The sequence below is a fragment of the Charadrius vociferus genome, unplaced genomic scaffold (genome assembly GCF_000708025.1).
Source record: "Charadrius vociferus isolate BGI_N301 unplaced genomic scaffold, ASM70802v2 scaffold999, whole genome shotgun sequence".
Classification (NCBI taxonomy): Eukaryota; Metazoa; Chordata; class Aves; order Charadriiformes; family Charadriidae; genus Charadrius; species Charadrius vociferus.
This window is the reverse complement of record NW_009658627.1, coordinates 758,349-769,555: the sequence shown is the minus strand read 5'-3', so window position 1 is coordinate 769,555 and position 11,207 is coordinate 758,349. Positions and strand designations below refer to the sequence as shown.

General features: G+C 53.4%; 1 protein-coding gene across 1 annotated transcript in view; it reads right to left on the bottom strand.

Moving 5' to 3' along the window:
- The window catches only part of CHCHD10 (coiled-coil-helix-coiled-coil-helix domain containing 10), a 12,307-nt gene extending 1,134 nt beyond the window's left edge, over positions 1–11,173 (bottom strand). Inside the window, exons 1-2 of the mRNA XM_009893235.1 lie at positions 11,008–11,173; positions 198–298 (exon numbers count right to left, since the gene is read on the bottom strand). Of these exons, the coding sequence (XP_009891537.1) occupies positions 198–298; positions 11,008–11,173 (267 nt within the window). The remainder of the gene's footprint in view (positions 1–197; positions 299–11,007) is intronic.
- Between the last annotated feature and the right edge of the window lie 34 nt (positions 11,174–11,207).

The following is an 11,207-nucleotide window of genomic DNA, read 5'->3' as shown; positions in this document are numbered from 1 at the left end:
CCCCCCTAAGGAACCGGCAGCGAGCGTCTCCTCCGGCCCGCGGAGGCGCCGACGGGGTGCCTCGGGAAGGGTCAGCGGGGGTCTGACCCGCCTGGCCCTGTGCGGCCAGGCCTGAGTCCCCGCCGGTGTTTGACAGCCCCGTTAGGAAAGGCCGTTCACCACCACCCCCCAGGTAACGGGGGAGGAATGAGTTGTACCCGTGCGATGGCGTCCGTCCGCGCAGGAGACCCTGAGCACAGCTCTGCCCGCTCCACGGTCGGGTTTGGCTTTGCGCTCCATGTCCCACGGTGCTGCGGTCCTGACGGGACAACCGAGAGGCTTTGGCGGCTGAGCCGGCATCTTGCTGCGCCCAAGTTCAGCGGCACTGGCGAAGCAACACACCAACCCTGGAGTCACGGGCCCATACATGGCTTAGTTCATTTTTGGGCTCCCACCGTGTTCTGCTGAGTGCTGTAGAGCCACAGAGCCCATGCAGAGGGACGAAGCCCCATGGAGTGCAGGCAGGAGTGAGGGGACAGCAGCTGGGCACAGGCAGGGCAGGCAGCGGGAGGGCACACGGAGCCACTGCTAGCAGGCGGTGAGCAGCACCCAGCCGCTCTGCTGTGAAGGTTTCTGCAGATGTCTGATGACAAAGAAGAGCTGTGAGGAGGGTGATGCGGTGGCTTCGCAAATGCTTAGAGGCTGCTTCTCCCAGCTGCGGAGCAGAGCAGGAGAGAGCATGAAGGGGCTTGTTGGAAATGGGCAACGGAGACGGCCTCTGTTGCACAGGAGATGATGGGTGGAGGAGAGGTGGATAATGAAGGGCTGGGAGAGGGAAGGTGAACAGTCCGCAATTGGGGCAGAGGAAAGAAGGTGCCAGGGAGGAGCGTGGGGAGGAATGATGTGGTCTAAGCCATTGGCCAGCACAACAATTTCTGCTGCAGCCCTCTGGATACAAACCAGCACATCAAGGAAACCTTTGCAAGGCGTGGACATTGTTGGGAAGTAGGAATCCATGGAGAGATGATGATGTGCCCTCAAATCACTAACAGACAGGCTGGACGACGCCAGTTTTACCTTCAAACCAATTTCTTGACAATCATCTACCTTCTCCCTGGCACCCCAGCTTGTCTCCAGGGCCCCTGTGGGTCCGTGTCTGCTTGATGTCTCCCTGGGATGGGATGGGTTGCCCACTCCACCTTTGGATGTTCCTTATGCCCTGTGGAGTGAAAAACATTTGCAAAATTGAGAAGGCTCCAGAAGTTGTTCAGGAAAACAACAAAAAAAAAATCTCAGCTATGTTATGTCTCCAGGGCTGTGTTCATACATTCAGTGAGTTATGAAAACCAGCTCTTTGGGCTGGTTCATTGACTGGCAGGAATTAGAGAGCTAAGTCACTGCAGGGTTGGCAATTAGCTCCTGTGTAAGTGTTTTTGTAGAATCAAATTTCCAGCACGAGGGGAAGAGAAAAGCGTTTGTAAAGCAAGCCGCCCCCTCGGTGCAGGAGCTGGGCGGGCAGGGGGCGAGCGGCAGCTCCTGCGCTTCTGAGAAAGGGGGTTGTGCCTTAAACAAAAACAACTTTGGTCTCCTCTTCTGAGGGGTAACACCCCCAAATCCTTCCTCCCGCAGCGCCAGGGAGCTCGCCTGCCCCGGGAGCTCTGCTGTGCAGTTCTGCTTACAGCCGGAGCAGCAGCATTTTACATTCGGCATTTGCCCATCTTTTGCCCACTAATAAAGCAGAGAGGGGGGCAAGGAGTTGTAAAACCAGAATAATGTAACTGGAAAGGCCCTGCATCAGCAGCACCTGCATTTTTTCCTTTTCCCAGCCATGTGTCCAGGGGGAGCAGGGTTCCCTTGCCCGTGCAGCTGGTCTGTCCCTCCCTGGCAGCCCCGTCCTGCTGAGCTGAGCCATGAGCACCTGTGGGGAAACAGGTCTTAAAGATGTGAGGCAAAAAGGCAGGCAGGAAGAAAAGGGTGACCTCAAGGGGCCCTTCACTGCGAGGAAACCCCCCGGGGTGAGAGCTCAGCTCCTTGCCACCAGCATGTGGGCACAGTCGAGCCTGTCAGCGCGTGGGGCTGAGGGTACCGCACCGTGGGGTCCTCTTCCTTCCTCGGTTGACCCTGGCTGTGGGAAGAAGGTGGGCATGTGCCGGGGGAAGGAGAGGACGGAGTTGCGGGGGGCGTAGGGAAGGCTAGACCTCCAGCCATAGAAAACTGAGGTTCATTAGTTCCACTAAGCGCAGAACAACTTGCTGAAGGAGCCTGGGTTTCAAGCTGAGCGCGTCCCTTTAAGCTGCGTCTGGGGGACCCTTTGATTTGGTTAATTAGACACAAAGTTTTTCTGTGCTGTGGGAGGCCGGGTATGTGCTGAGGAGCACAGCTACCCTGGGTTTACTAATGAGATAATTTATTGTGGCTGTCTGAGAAAGCTGAGTGTACACAACTCCACCCGCACACACACCACCCACTCCAAGCCCTCTGCTCCCAGCTGGCGAGTCCTCAGCACCAGAGGTGGAAGTACGGTGTCAGGTCTCCCGCACAGAGACCTGCCGAGGAGCCATCCTTGCCTCAGGGGACTTGTGCAGCCAGCCCTGTTTGCCTCTAAATATCGCCACAACAGTTTTTACTCCTTCCCTGGCCAAACTTCCTAATTCCCCTATTTTTCAGCCTAAATTTGATCTTTGATTCAATCAAGCAGCTTCATCTCTGCCTCCTTCCCCTGCTCCAGAAGATCCCCTCCTTACATAGTTCAAGTGTGAGGGCTTGCCTGCACTTGAAGGTTCATTCTGGATTAGGGGACATATAAATCTGAAAGACAGTAGCTAATTCCTGAATAGTGCTGGAAAAATTTACTCAAAACCAGTCATTTCTGAATAACTCAGTGCACTGCCTGTACGTTCCCTCCTGTTAGCATCGGGATCAGCTAAGACAAGGTTTGTAAAAAGCAGGTCTGTTTTTTCCAACTGCTTTCTCCCCGTTGCTCTAAAAGCAGATAATAATCTCGCCCTTTAGAATTTGCCTCACTTAAATCCTCGTGCTGTCACAGCTGAAATGTGGCTACAAAGAGATCTAGGAATTCCCCAAGCGTTTGGATTGCAAGGGGTTATTTCACAGGTAAGGAATGCAATACACGGCCTCCCTGGGTCTCCTACCCGACTCTGCCCCTCCATCAGGCGACAGAGCGCCTGTCTGTCTTTACCAGGCTGCAGTTTCACAGGGCGTTTGCTAAGGGGAACGGTGCCACCCGCGAGTGGCGTGTTTCCACAGAAGCCTTCTCCACACAGCCGTGCCACGCTGTGGTGCATCCCTGCCCTGTCCCTGCCACGTGCCACCGCCAGCAGATAGCCATCTGGAGATGCTGACAGAGCCTGCTGCCTCCTGAGCTGCAGGTTTGCGCTTGGAGCACCCTAATTACTGCATGCAGGGGCAGATCTGGGCAGTGCTCTGGGTGTACCTGAATTTAAGTTATTTAGGTTAACAGCAAATTGCACAGGATGGTTGCTTGGGGATCTGGGCAAACCATTCAAAGCAGAAGAAAGTGTCTGATGAATTAGCCAATGTTTTTGTTTGTGGACAATCACCCCCCCCCAAAAAAAAGAAACAAAACCTCAATTTCTTACCAATGTGTTTGCTACTCAAAATTACTCCATGAATCATTTATGCCTGAATGTATTGCAGTCAGTGGGTTTCTCATGTCCTGCTTTTATTTTCATCTTTGAGCTCTAGCTAGTTCTAATTTTGCTTGGGCCAAGAGGCTGATTTCAGTCTCCCAAGTCCATACAGCGCTTTGAGGTCAGATGGAAATATGCAAGCACTACTTTTTCATCCTATAAAGTTTTTTGCAAGCAGAAGTTGCAACTGACAAATAACAAATTCGGTGATATTTGATGGCATCGCGACTGCAGCATGGCGCACAGCATCACACACTGGATGCCATGGGCTTCAAGCACACTCTCCCCACACAGACCTCTTGCCATCTGCATCCTTCCTCGGTCTCTTTTTAGCCAAAATACGATGCAGTAAAATGAAGTGACTGTACTGGAAGAGTCAGAGATGAGAAAAGGGAGGAAGAACAAAACACAGCATCTAACTGGAGGAGCTGCAGATGGCTAGACGTGACTGCAAGGGAAGGGAAGGGAAAGGGAGGGAAGGCAGCACTACAGAGTGCCGTTTCAGCTTTCAAGTCTTGTGCTCCCAGGATCTACATGCCATTTCTTGGATGTGGTTTGCCCTGAGGGCAATCTCAACAGCTGTGAAGTTTCAGCAGATGAACAATGTAGTTTTCAATAAATTTCACAAAGCAAACAAAAGGATTTTAACTCATTCATGCTAGCCCACTTCTGGTCTGAAGGCTTTTCCGGACCTGAATCCATTCACATCATGAGTATTTCCTGTTTGAACCCCAGGGCCTGACTGCTGGAGCACACCTGAGCTAGACTGCTCTGCTCCGGGTTTCCAGAGAGCTCTTCCCCATTAGAAGAATCTTCTCTCAGCCATGCCCTGGGTCCTGGGAGCTGTAGGTACATCTCTGTATTCACCTGTTCCACTAAAACCCACCCTGGTGAGGTGGAGGAACTTATCAAATGTGGATGCCCTCATTCCCTGGTGGGGAAAGAGGAGGTGGTAGAAAGAGAAGTTCCCCAGATGTCCTCTTCCCCAGTGGCAGCTACATCTCAGAAGTTCAATCACCTTTGTATCCACACATCTGGAAGCAGGGCTTGTGCACTTGGAGTCATGTTCTCATCCCAGGTGAAGGTAGATGCCATTAGTTGTAACTTAAAGAAGGGCTTTTTTGTCCCAGAAAGCCCTTGTCAAGAAATTATCTCTTCCAAAACACCTCTGGTGTATCCTCAGATCATGAGGACAACAATTACTGTAAGCTCTGTGCATTCACCTGCTAAGTACGGGACAAGATAGCAAACCTGAGCTCAGAGATTTTGTTTTGTTTTCTCCACATCTGCAGAGTACCCAGCCAAAAAGCCAGCATAGGTTGGTTTGGTGTGTGTCTGGAGGAACTGAGCAATGAGACAGTGCCCTTTGCTGCCTCTCTTCTGGCTGGGATCTTGCAGGCGGTTTCAGGGAGCCCCGGGCAGCAGGTTCACACCCCATGCAGGACAGAACAGTGCTGCGTGGGCCCTGGAGGGATCCCCCACAGGCTCTCTGCTTTACCTGCACTGTGCCAGTCGATGGGCTTGGGGCTTGGCATTTCCTCCTCACCCAAATGTCTATCCAGAGGCTATGTCCCTCCACTCCTGCACAGCTGCTCCCTGGCTGGTTTGGTTTCCCCCCCTCTCTGGTCCAGACACACAGCAAACATCTCCAGAGGACTGCGCTTGGTGGCTCCCCAGGCACAGCTCTGGCTGGGGGGGGAGCTGATGACTCAGAGGCGTCTGTAGTAAAAGAACACGTGAGCGAATACGGAAGCAAGAATGGGGTCTGTGTGTAAGGCAGGGGCACCTGTGACCTTTTAGGGGGTTGTTAGCACCAACCCATGAACAGCTACTGCTTTGAACTAGATTATTACAGTAACTACCCTCCCATCTCCCCCTTCCCAAGCAAAGACAAAGACCATACAGCGGCCTAAGAGATCTTTGTGATGCTGCAGCCTTGACATAAACAGTTCACAGCCACCTGTGGTGTGGGGTCCTCTGTCTCAGTTCTCCAAAATGCCTCATGAGTTTTAATCACCACATTGCTTTCCCTGCCCTACTGAGGCTGTTCAGACATCAGCTTCCATCATCTCTTCTCAGCCAGAAACTAAATACTGGAGCCCATCTTTTCTTTCCTCTCTAGAAGCAGCCACTGGTATCTTCTCTTCCTTTTGCTTCCCCTGCAAATGCGCATGGAAGCCCGGTCGTGCAGTCTGTTTTGTCAAGATTTCTGCTGAAATGCTCTTCTTTCAGCTGCAACCTCCACCACAGAGTGCTGAGCTCAAGGCAGAGACCATTCACAGGTTCCTCCGTAGGAACAGCACAGGCTTTTTGTCTGGCCTTCGCAAAATCGGTGGCCTGAGCAAACACTGCAGCTCTCTGCAGCTCACTGTGCATGCCCTGCTGGATTCATTCCCAGCCGTGTGCAAGCTCTCGTGGTGCTCCTTTTAGACTGTTCTTCAGACTCTTCAAGTTTGGTCCCTGGCTGCTTTCCTGGATCTGAGGCTTCTACACTGAGTTTGTGATAATGCAGTCTGATGTTGGGCAGCTGCCCTGTGGATGCCTGGTTCTGCTCATCCAGCATCAACCAGCCCAGCTACTTCCCTGCCATGAGCACAGCCGCTCCCCAGTCCTACGGAGGTGCGGGGAGCACTCTCTCCTTGCTACTGCTGGCCCTGGCTTTCCAAGCTGGCCTGCACATCCCAGGGATGGACACCTTCCACTCTTCACAGGAAAAGCACACCCCCAGATGATGCCTGAGCAATGCGGAGGGGCAGGATGGTCCCAGCAGGAGGGAGGCTGAGCCGAGTGAGGCTGGGGGAGTGGTACCTGTTCCAGGGAGGTGCTGAGAAAGGGGGAGAGGGAGGGAGGTGAGGGGTTTGGCTGCTCTGAGCAGAAACGTGCGTGAAGAAAAGCCTCGACCCACACCCTGAATTCCACAGCTCGGCTCCAGGGACAGGGGGAGGGAGAGAGGACAGGATGGGATGTTTGCAGCAGACCCACGACTTGTTCATAAAAGCCTCATCTCACCAGCCCTGCCTGCCTCCTCCCCCATCGCCTCCACATCTCACGCTGGGTTTTATTAACACAGTCCCCCTTAGGCTAGAGGGAATCACATCCCAGGAGACATTCCAGTCTCAGCTCAGCTTTGGAGGGGATCAGAGGGAGCCAAGGGTGGGGGGCGTTTCACCAGGACGTTTCATTTGCGCAGAGCTGGCAGGTTGGGAGCGCTGCAAGACAGCACTAGCAGCCTCCTTATCAGACACCGAGCAGCCGCAGGCTGGAGCTGAGTCTCTGCTCGGCTCTGTATCTTCCCAGTCATTGCTGCTTTGTCCAGGCTGCTGGCTGGAAGCTCTTACCCTGGGCTCTGAGGGGTGCCAATGCAGGGCCGGGCACAGGGAGTCTGGGCAGGGAGTCCTGCCCTTTTGCTCAGGAGAGGAACACAACTGTTGGTGATGTGCAGCCAGGTCCAACGCTGCTGCAGGGGCTCAGCCCGGGGTCAGCACCCTTCCCCAGGCACCAACAGGGCCTCAACCGCCAGCTCCTCGCAGCCGTCGCACTCTGCACCAGTCGGGGCTGACACTTCTTGCCAGGAATAGGAGCTGGCTCCCCAGCGTCTGGCTCCTCAGGTGAATTGTGGTGTGCCCTGAGCCTACGCCAGGAAAATGCCAGCAGATGAAACTCCATCTCAGGCCAAGAGACATGAAGATGGATGTGTTTTCCTTGCCTGGCTTATCTTGTAGGCAGCGCTTCTCACCGGAGCCCGGCAGTGTTTGTGTGCGCTCGGCTCCTGGCACGGGGGCAGGAGATGATTAGACAACAAACACTGTGGCGTACCTCTGCCGGGGCTGCAGCCTGCCCCTGCCCTGCCGAGACCACGGCCCAGCAGGGAGTTGCTTCCCGGGGCTGAATCCCAGAGTTGGCCACAGCTGCACCAGGGCTGCAGGGGGAGAAGCGGAAGGAAGAGCTGCACAACCCCACAGCTGCTCGCGCACCATGTGAGCTGCAGCGCGAACTACATGGGGGACGGGGTTGCCTTAGCAGCTCCTCCAGGGACTCGCTCCTGGACTGGACCCTGCTGTGAAAGAGCCGCGTTGGCAGCGCAGAGCCAGTGCAGCTCTGTAAAACGGGGGGCAGGAGAGTCCCGCGACCATCTTCCTTGTTCCTGGGTTGGAGGAGGCAGTGGTGCCAGCCCAGCAGCCCTGCAGGGAGTCATGCACTCAGCCCAGGTGCTCTGCTCCACTCATGCCCCTTGGTTTCCTAAGGGCAGTACACCAGCCAGATCCCAGCCTTGGCAGATTCTGCACCTCTGGGTTAACGCAGAATTAAGGTCAAGGAAGGTGGTTTTTTTTAAAGGCAAAATCAAATAAATGCAAAATAAGTAGTAGTGGATGAAGCAAAACTTTCTGGAAATTCATAGTGAGACTTGCATTGGCCTAGTTCAGCTGAAGTCTGGCAGAAAGATCAAATGTTTTGGCATTTTCAAGGTGCACAGTTTGGATCCAGGACAGCCTGCACAATTCCAGCCATTTTCACTTAAAAGATCTTGAAAAGCTAAAAAGAGCTTTGAAGCAAAGCATGTTGCTGACCAACAGAAATTTTTACATATTACTTTACTTTGCATATTACTTTACCTTTTCACTTGTGCGCCCAGACCCAAGGGTCAAATTTCCCCTAACTCCGCATCCTCTTCTTGTGCTCTCCCCATGCCCATGCTTGGGGCTACCAGATGAGGAGGAGAAACAGATAATTCAAAGCCTCTTCAAGAAATACTCCTGATCACTGGTGTTTGCAAGGGCAGTTCACTGCGCATGACCCCCAGACTTGTTTGCACCTACCAGCACCTGTACAAACACCCACTTTGGCTGCCCAGGAGAAAAAAAAAAAAAAAGATGCCAGGGCCAAAGGAAAGGGGAATCCCAAAAGTGAGAGGGTGAGAACAGAGACTTGCCTGATGGGGATGCATCCCCATTTGTCATCCACTGAGCAGTGATGCTGGAGACATCAATTCATGAGGCTATCACCTACAGAGAGAAGAGAAAAGACATTAGAGAAGAGAAATCAAAGGGGTTTCCTCTGTCCTGGGGATTTGGCTCCTGCACCTTCTTCCAGCTGCTCAGGGAAATGCCCAGGAGGTGTAAAGCTCCATGCTGACTTTGCAGGGAACCTAAAACCAGGTCCCCAGCCACACAGAACACAGCTGTGAAAGTCACACCAGGGAGGTGGCAGGAAACAAAGGACTTTGGACAGACAGGCTTAATCCATTTAGATTCTTATTCTCTCCTTCTTCCCTCCCCTTTCCCCTTCAAACTCATCAGAGACCTCTTCCCCCACCTCCTCTCAGTCCAAAGTGCCTTACAGCAGTTTCACACGCAAGTGGCCCATGGACTGAAAGAGTTATTCCACCTCTTTTCTGCTCACAACAGAGCAGAATTGGACCCACTGTTCCCTTCCTCCCTCTTGCACAGTGTCTTTCCACCAAACAACCGCTGGGGAGGGGGCTGCTGAGAGAGGTTATCCCCAGTTGGTGGCTCCTGTTGAGACTGAGATGCCACTTCACCTGCCCAGGCGTTCACAAGGTCCCTCCTTGCTGGAAAGCCTTAGGGGAGTGGGAGAAGAGCTAACCCTTGTGGCCAGAAGAACTTGGAAAACCCATGACAGCTCTGCTGCTTGCTGGAAGGCACTGAAGCAGATGCTGAGCAAGAAGAGCTACGTGTGGGGATGCTGTAACAGCAACATCAGTGACTGCTGGTTCCTCCCAATCATGCAGGCTTCCACTGAGCTCCTGCAGCCATCATGAGATCCCTGAACCCTAAATTTGGCTCCAGCCTGGCAGAAGCTTCAGGAGAGCAAGCAGACAGTGCCTGCACTGAGAGATGTCAGGCTGTCGACGCTCTGGGGCTGGGGTGGGAATCCTGTGCTCATCTGCCAGCAGCATCTCTACATTCAGCATGCTGCAAACTGATGTAGGAATGAGGACTGCATGGACAAACAGTGGCTGAGAGAGCTCCCAGCACAGAAGCTCTAGCAAAAAGGACTTCTGCAAGCTGCTCATAGGGCCCTCTGCAGAAGGTGAGCATGCAAGACCCCAAAATGCCCAATGGGCCATTTCCCCGCTGCTAAACATCTACTTGCTCAGCTGGAAAATATTTGTAACCCCAAACAAACCATGCACTTTCTTTTGTGTTAAGTGCCTTGGCAGAAGCCAGCAGTTCTCACACACAGTCCCATCTCTGCAAGGACCATGTTTCCCAGAACACCCCCTTCAAAAGTCTCCCCTTATTAAGAAGAGCCAAACTGCCTGTTGCTGCCTTACAAGCTGCTCCCACGCCTCTCCCTGCTTCCCCAGGGCACCAACAGGCTCCACTGCCATGGGCTGGAAAGCACCGAGCTCCCAGAGACACCAGCATTCCAATAAAAGACACAAGAAAAGAGAGACAAAGGCAGGAAAGCTTTTCTTGCTGGGACCCAGCTGTCTGGCTCAGAGCAAGGCAAGAAAGTAGGATCTGCTCTGCATTCCCTGAGCACAGCCAGATTAGCAGCAGAAGGGTAGATTACAAGTGTAAAGTCTGAGTGCCGTGAACACCAGCTCCTCGCTTCTTCCCTTCTGCTTTTTCCCTCCTTCCCTTTCCCCTCTTACAAGTAAGGCCTCGGGGATACACCAACATTGCTCTGGTGCAGGGACATCTTGCTAACAGCCCACTAGCTAAGCACAACAGCACCTTCCAAACATAGCCACGACCAGGCTCTTTCTTCTCGCATCTGCTTACCGTACCCAGTATTTACATCCTCGGTATGGTTCCCATAAAACAAAACATGAACAACTGATCACAGACAAATAAAGCAGTAATACAGCCCAGGATGTCAGGAAGCCTTACCCACTCCCTGCACACCAGCCCAGGCAGCTGGAGATCAAAGTTTTCTTATTTGCCTACATTTCTTGAAACAATTTGCAGCTAAACTCAGTCTACTGAGGGGATGCTGACACAGTCCAGGGCTTCTCCCATAGAAACAGGAACCAAGAAACCAGATCTGTGCATTGCTGCCTCCATCTCCAGGTGGCTGAGCAGATGGAGGCTTTGGCATCTCCAAAATGAGGGGTGTTCCCTTCCTTCCCCTTCCTCAGCATCCTGCACAAGGAAAGCTTTCTTGTAAATGGTAAGTGAAGGGCTCAGGGCACACAGACACCTTCGGGAAAGCCCTGCTCAGGCAAAGCAGGGGTGCAGACACATTACGTGCATTAAACCCAGAGATGAGCGGGGACTGAGATGTCTCGGCGGGCACTAAGAGGACTGTGGTACCCCTAGGCAGGAGAGCTGAAAGACACCTTTAAACCGACCCGTGTAAAGCCATCCCAGTCCAGACAGAAATCAGTTGCGGAACTGGAAGCCCCGTCTCGGGCCGTAGGGGAACTCCAGCCGCTGCTTCCTCGCCTGCGGATGCAAAAACCCGGTGGCGAGGCAGAGTATCACCCCCGGGGAGTAATTCACGGCCCCAGGGACCTCCACAGAGTGCTCTGGGATGTGTGGGGGACCCCGTTGCATAGAGGCCAGGGGCCGGGCAGGCGCGGGAGGGGGG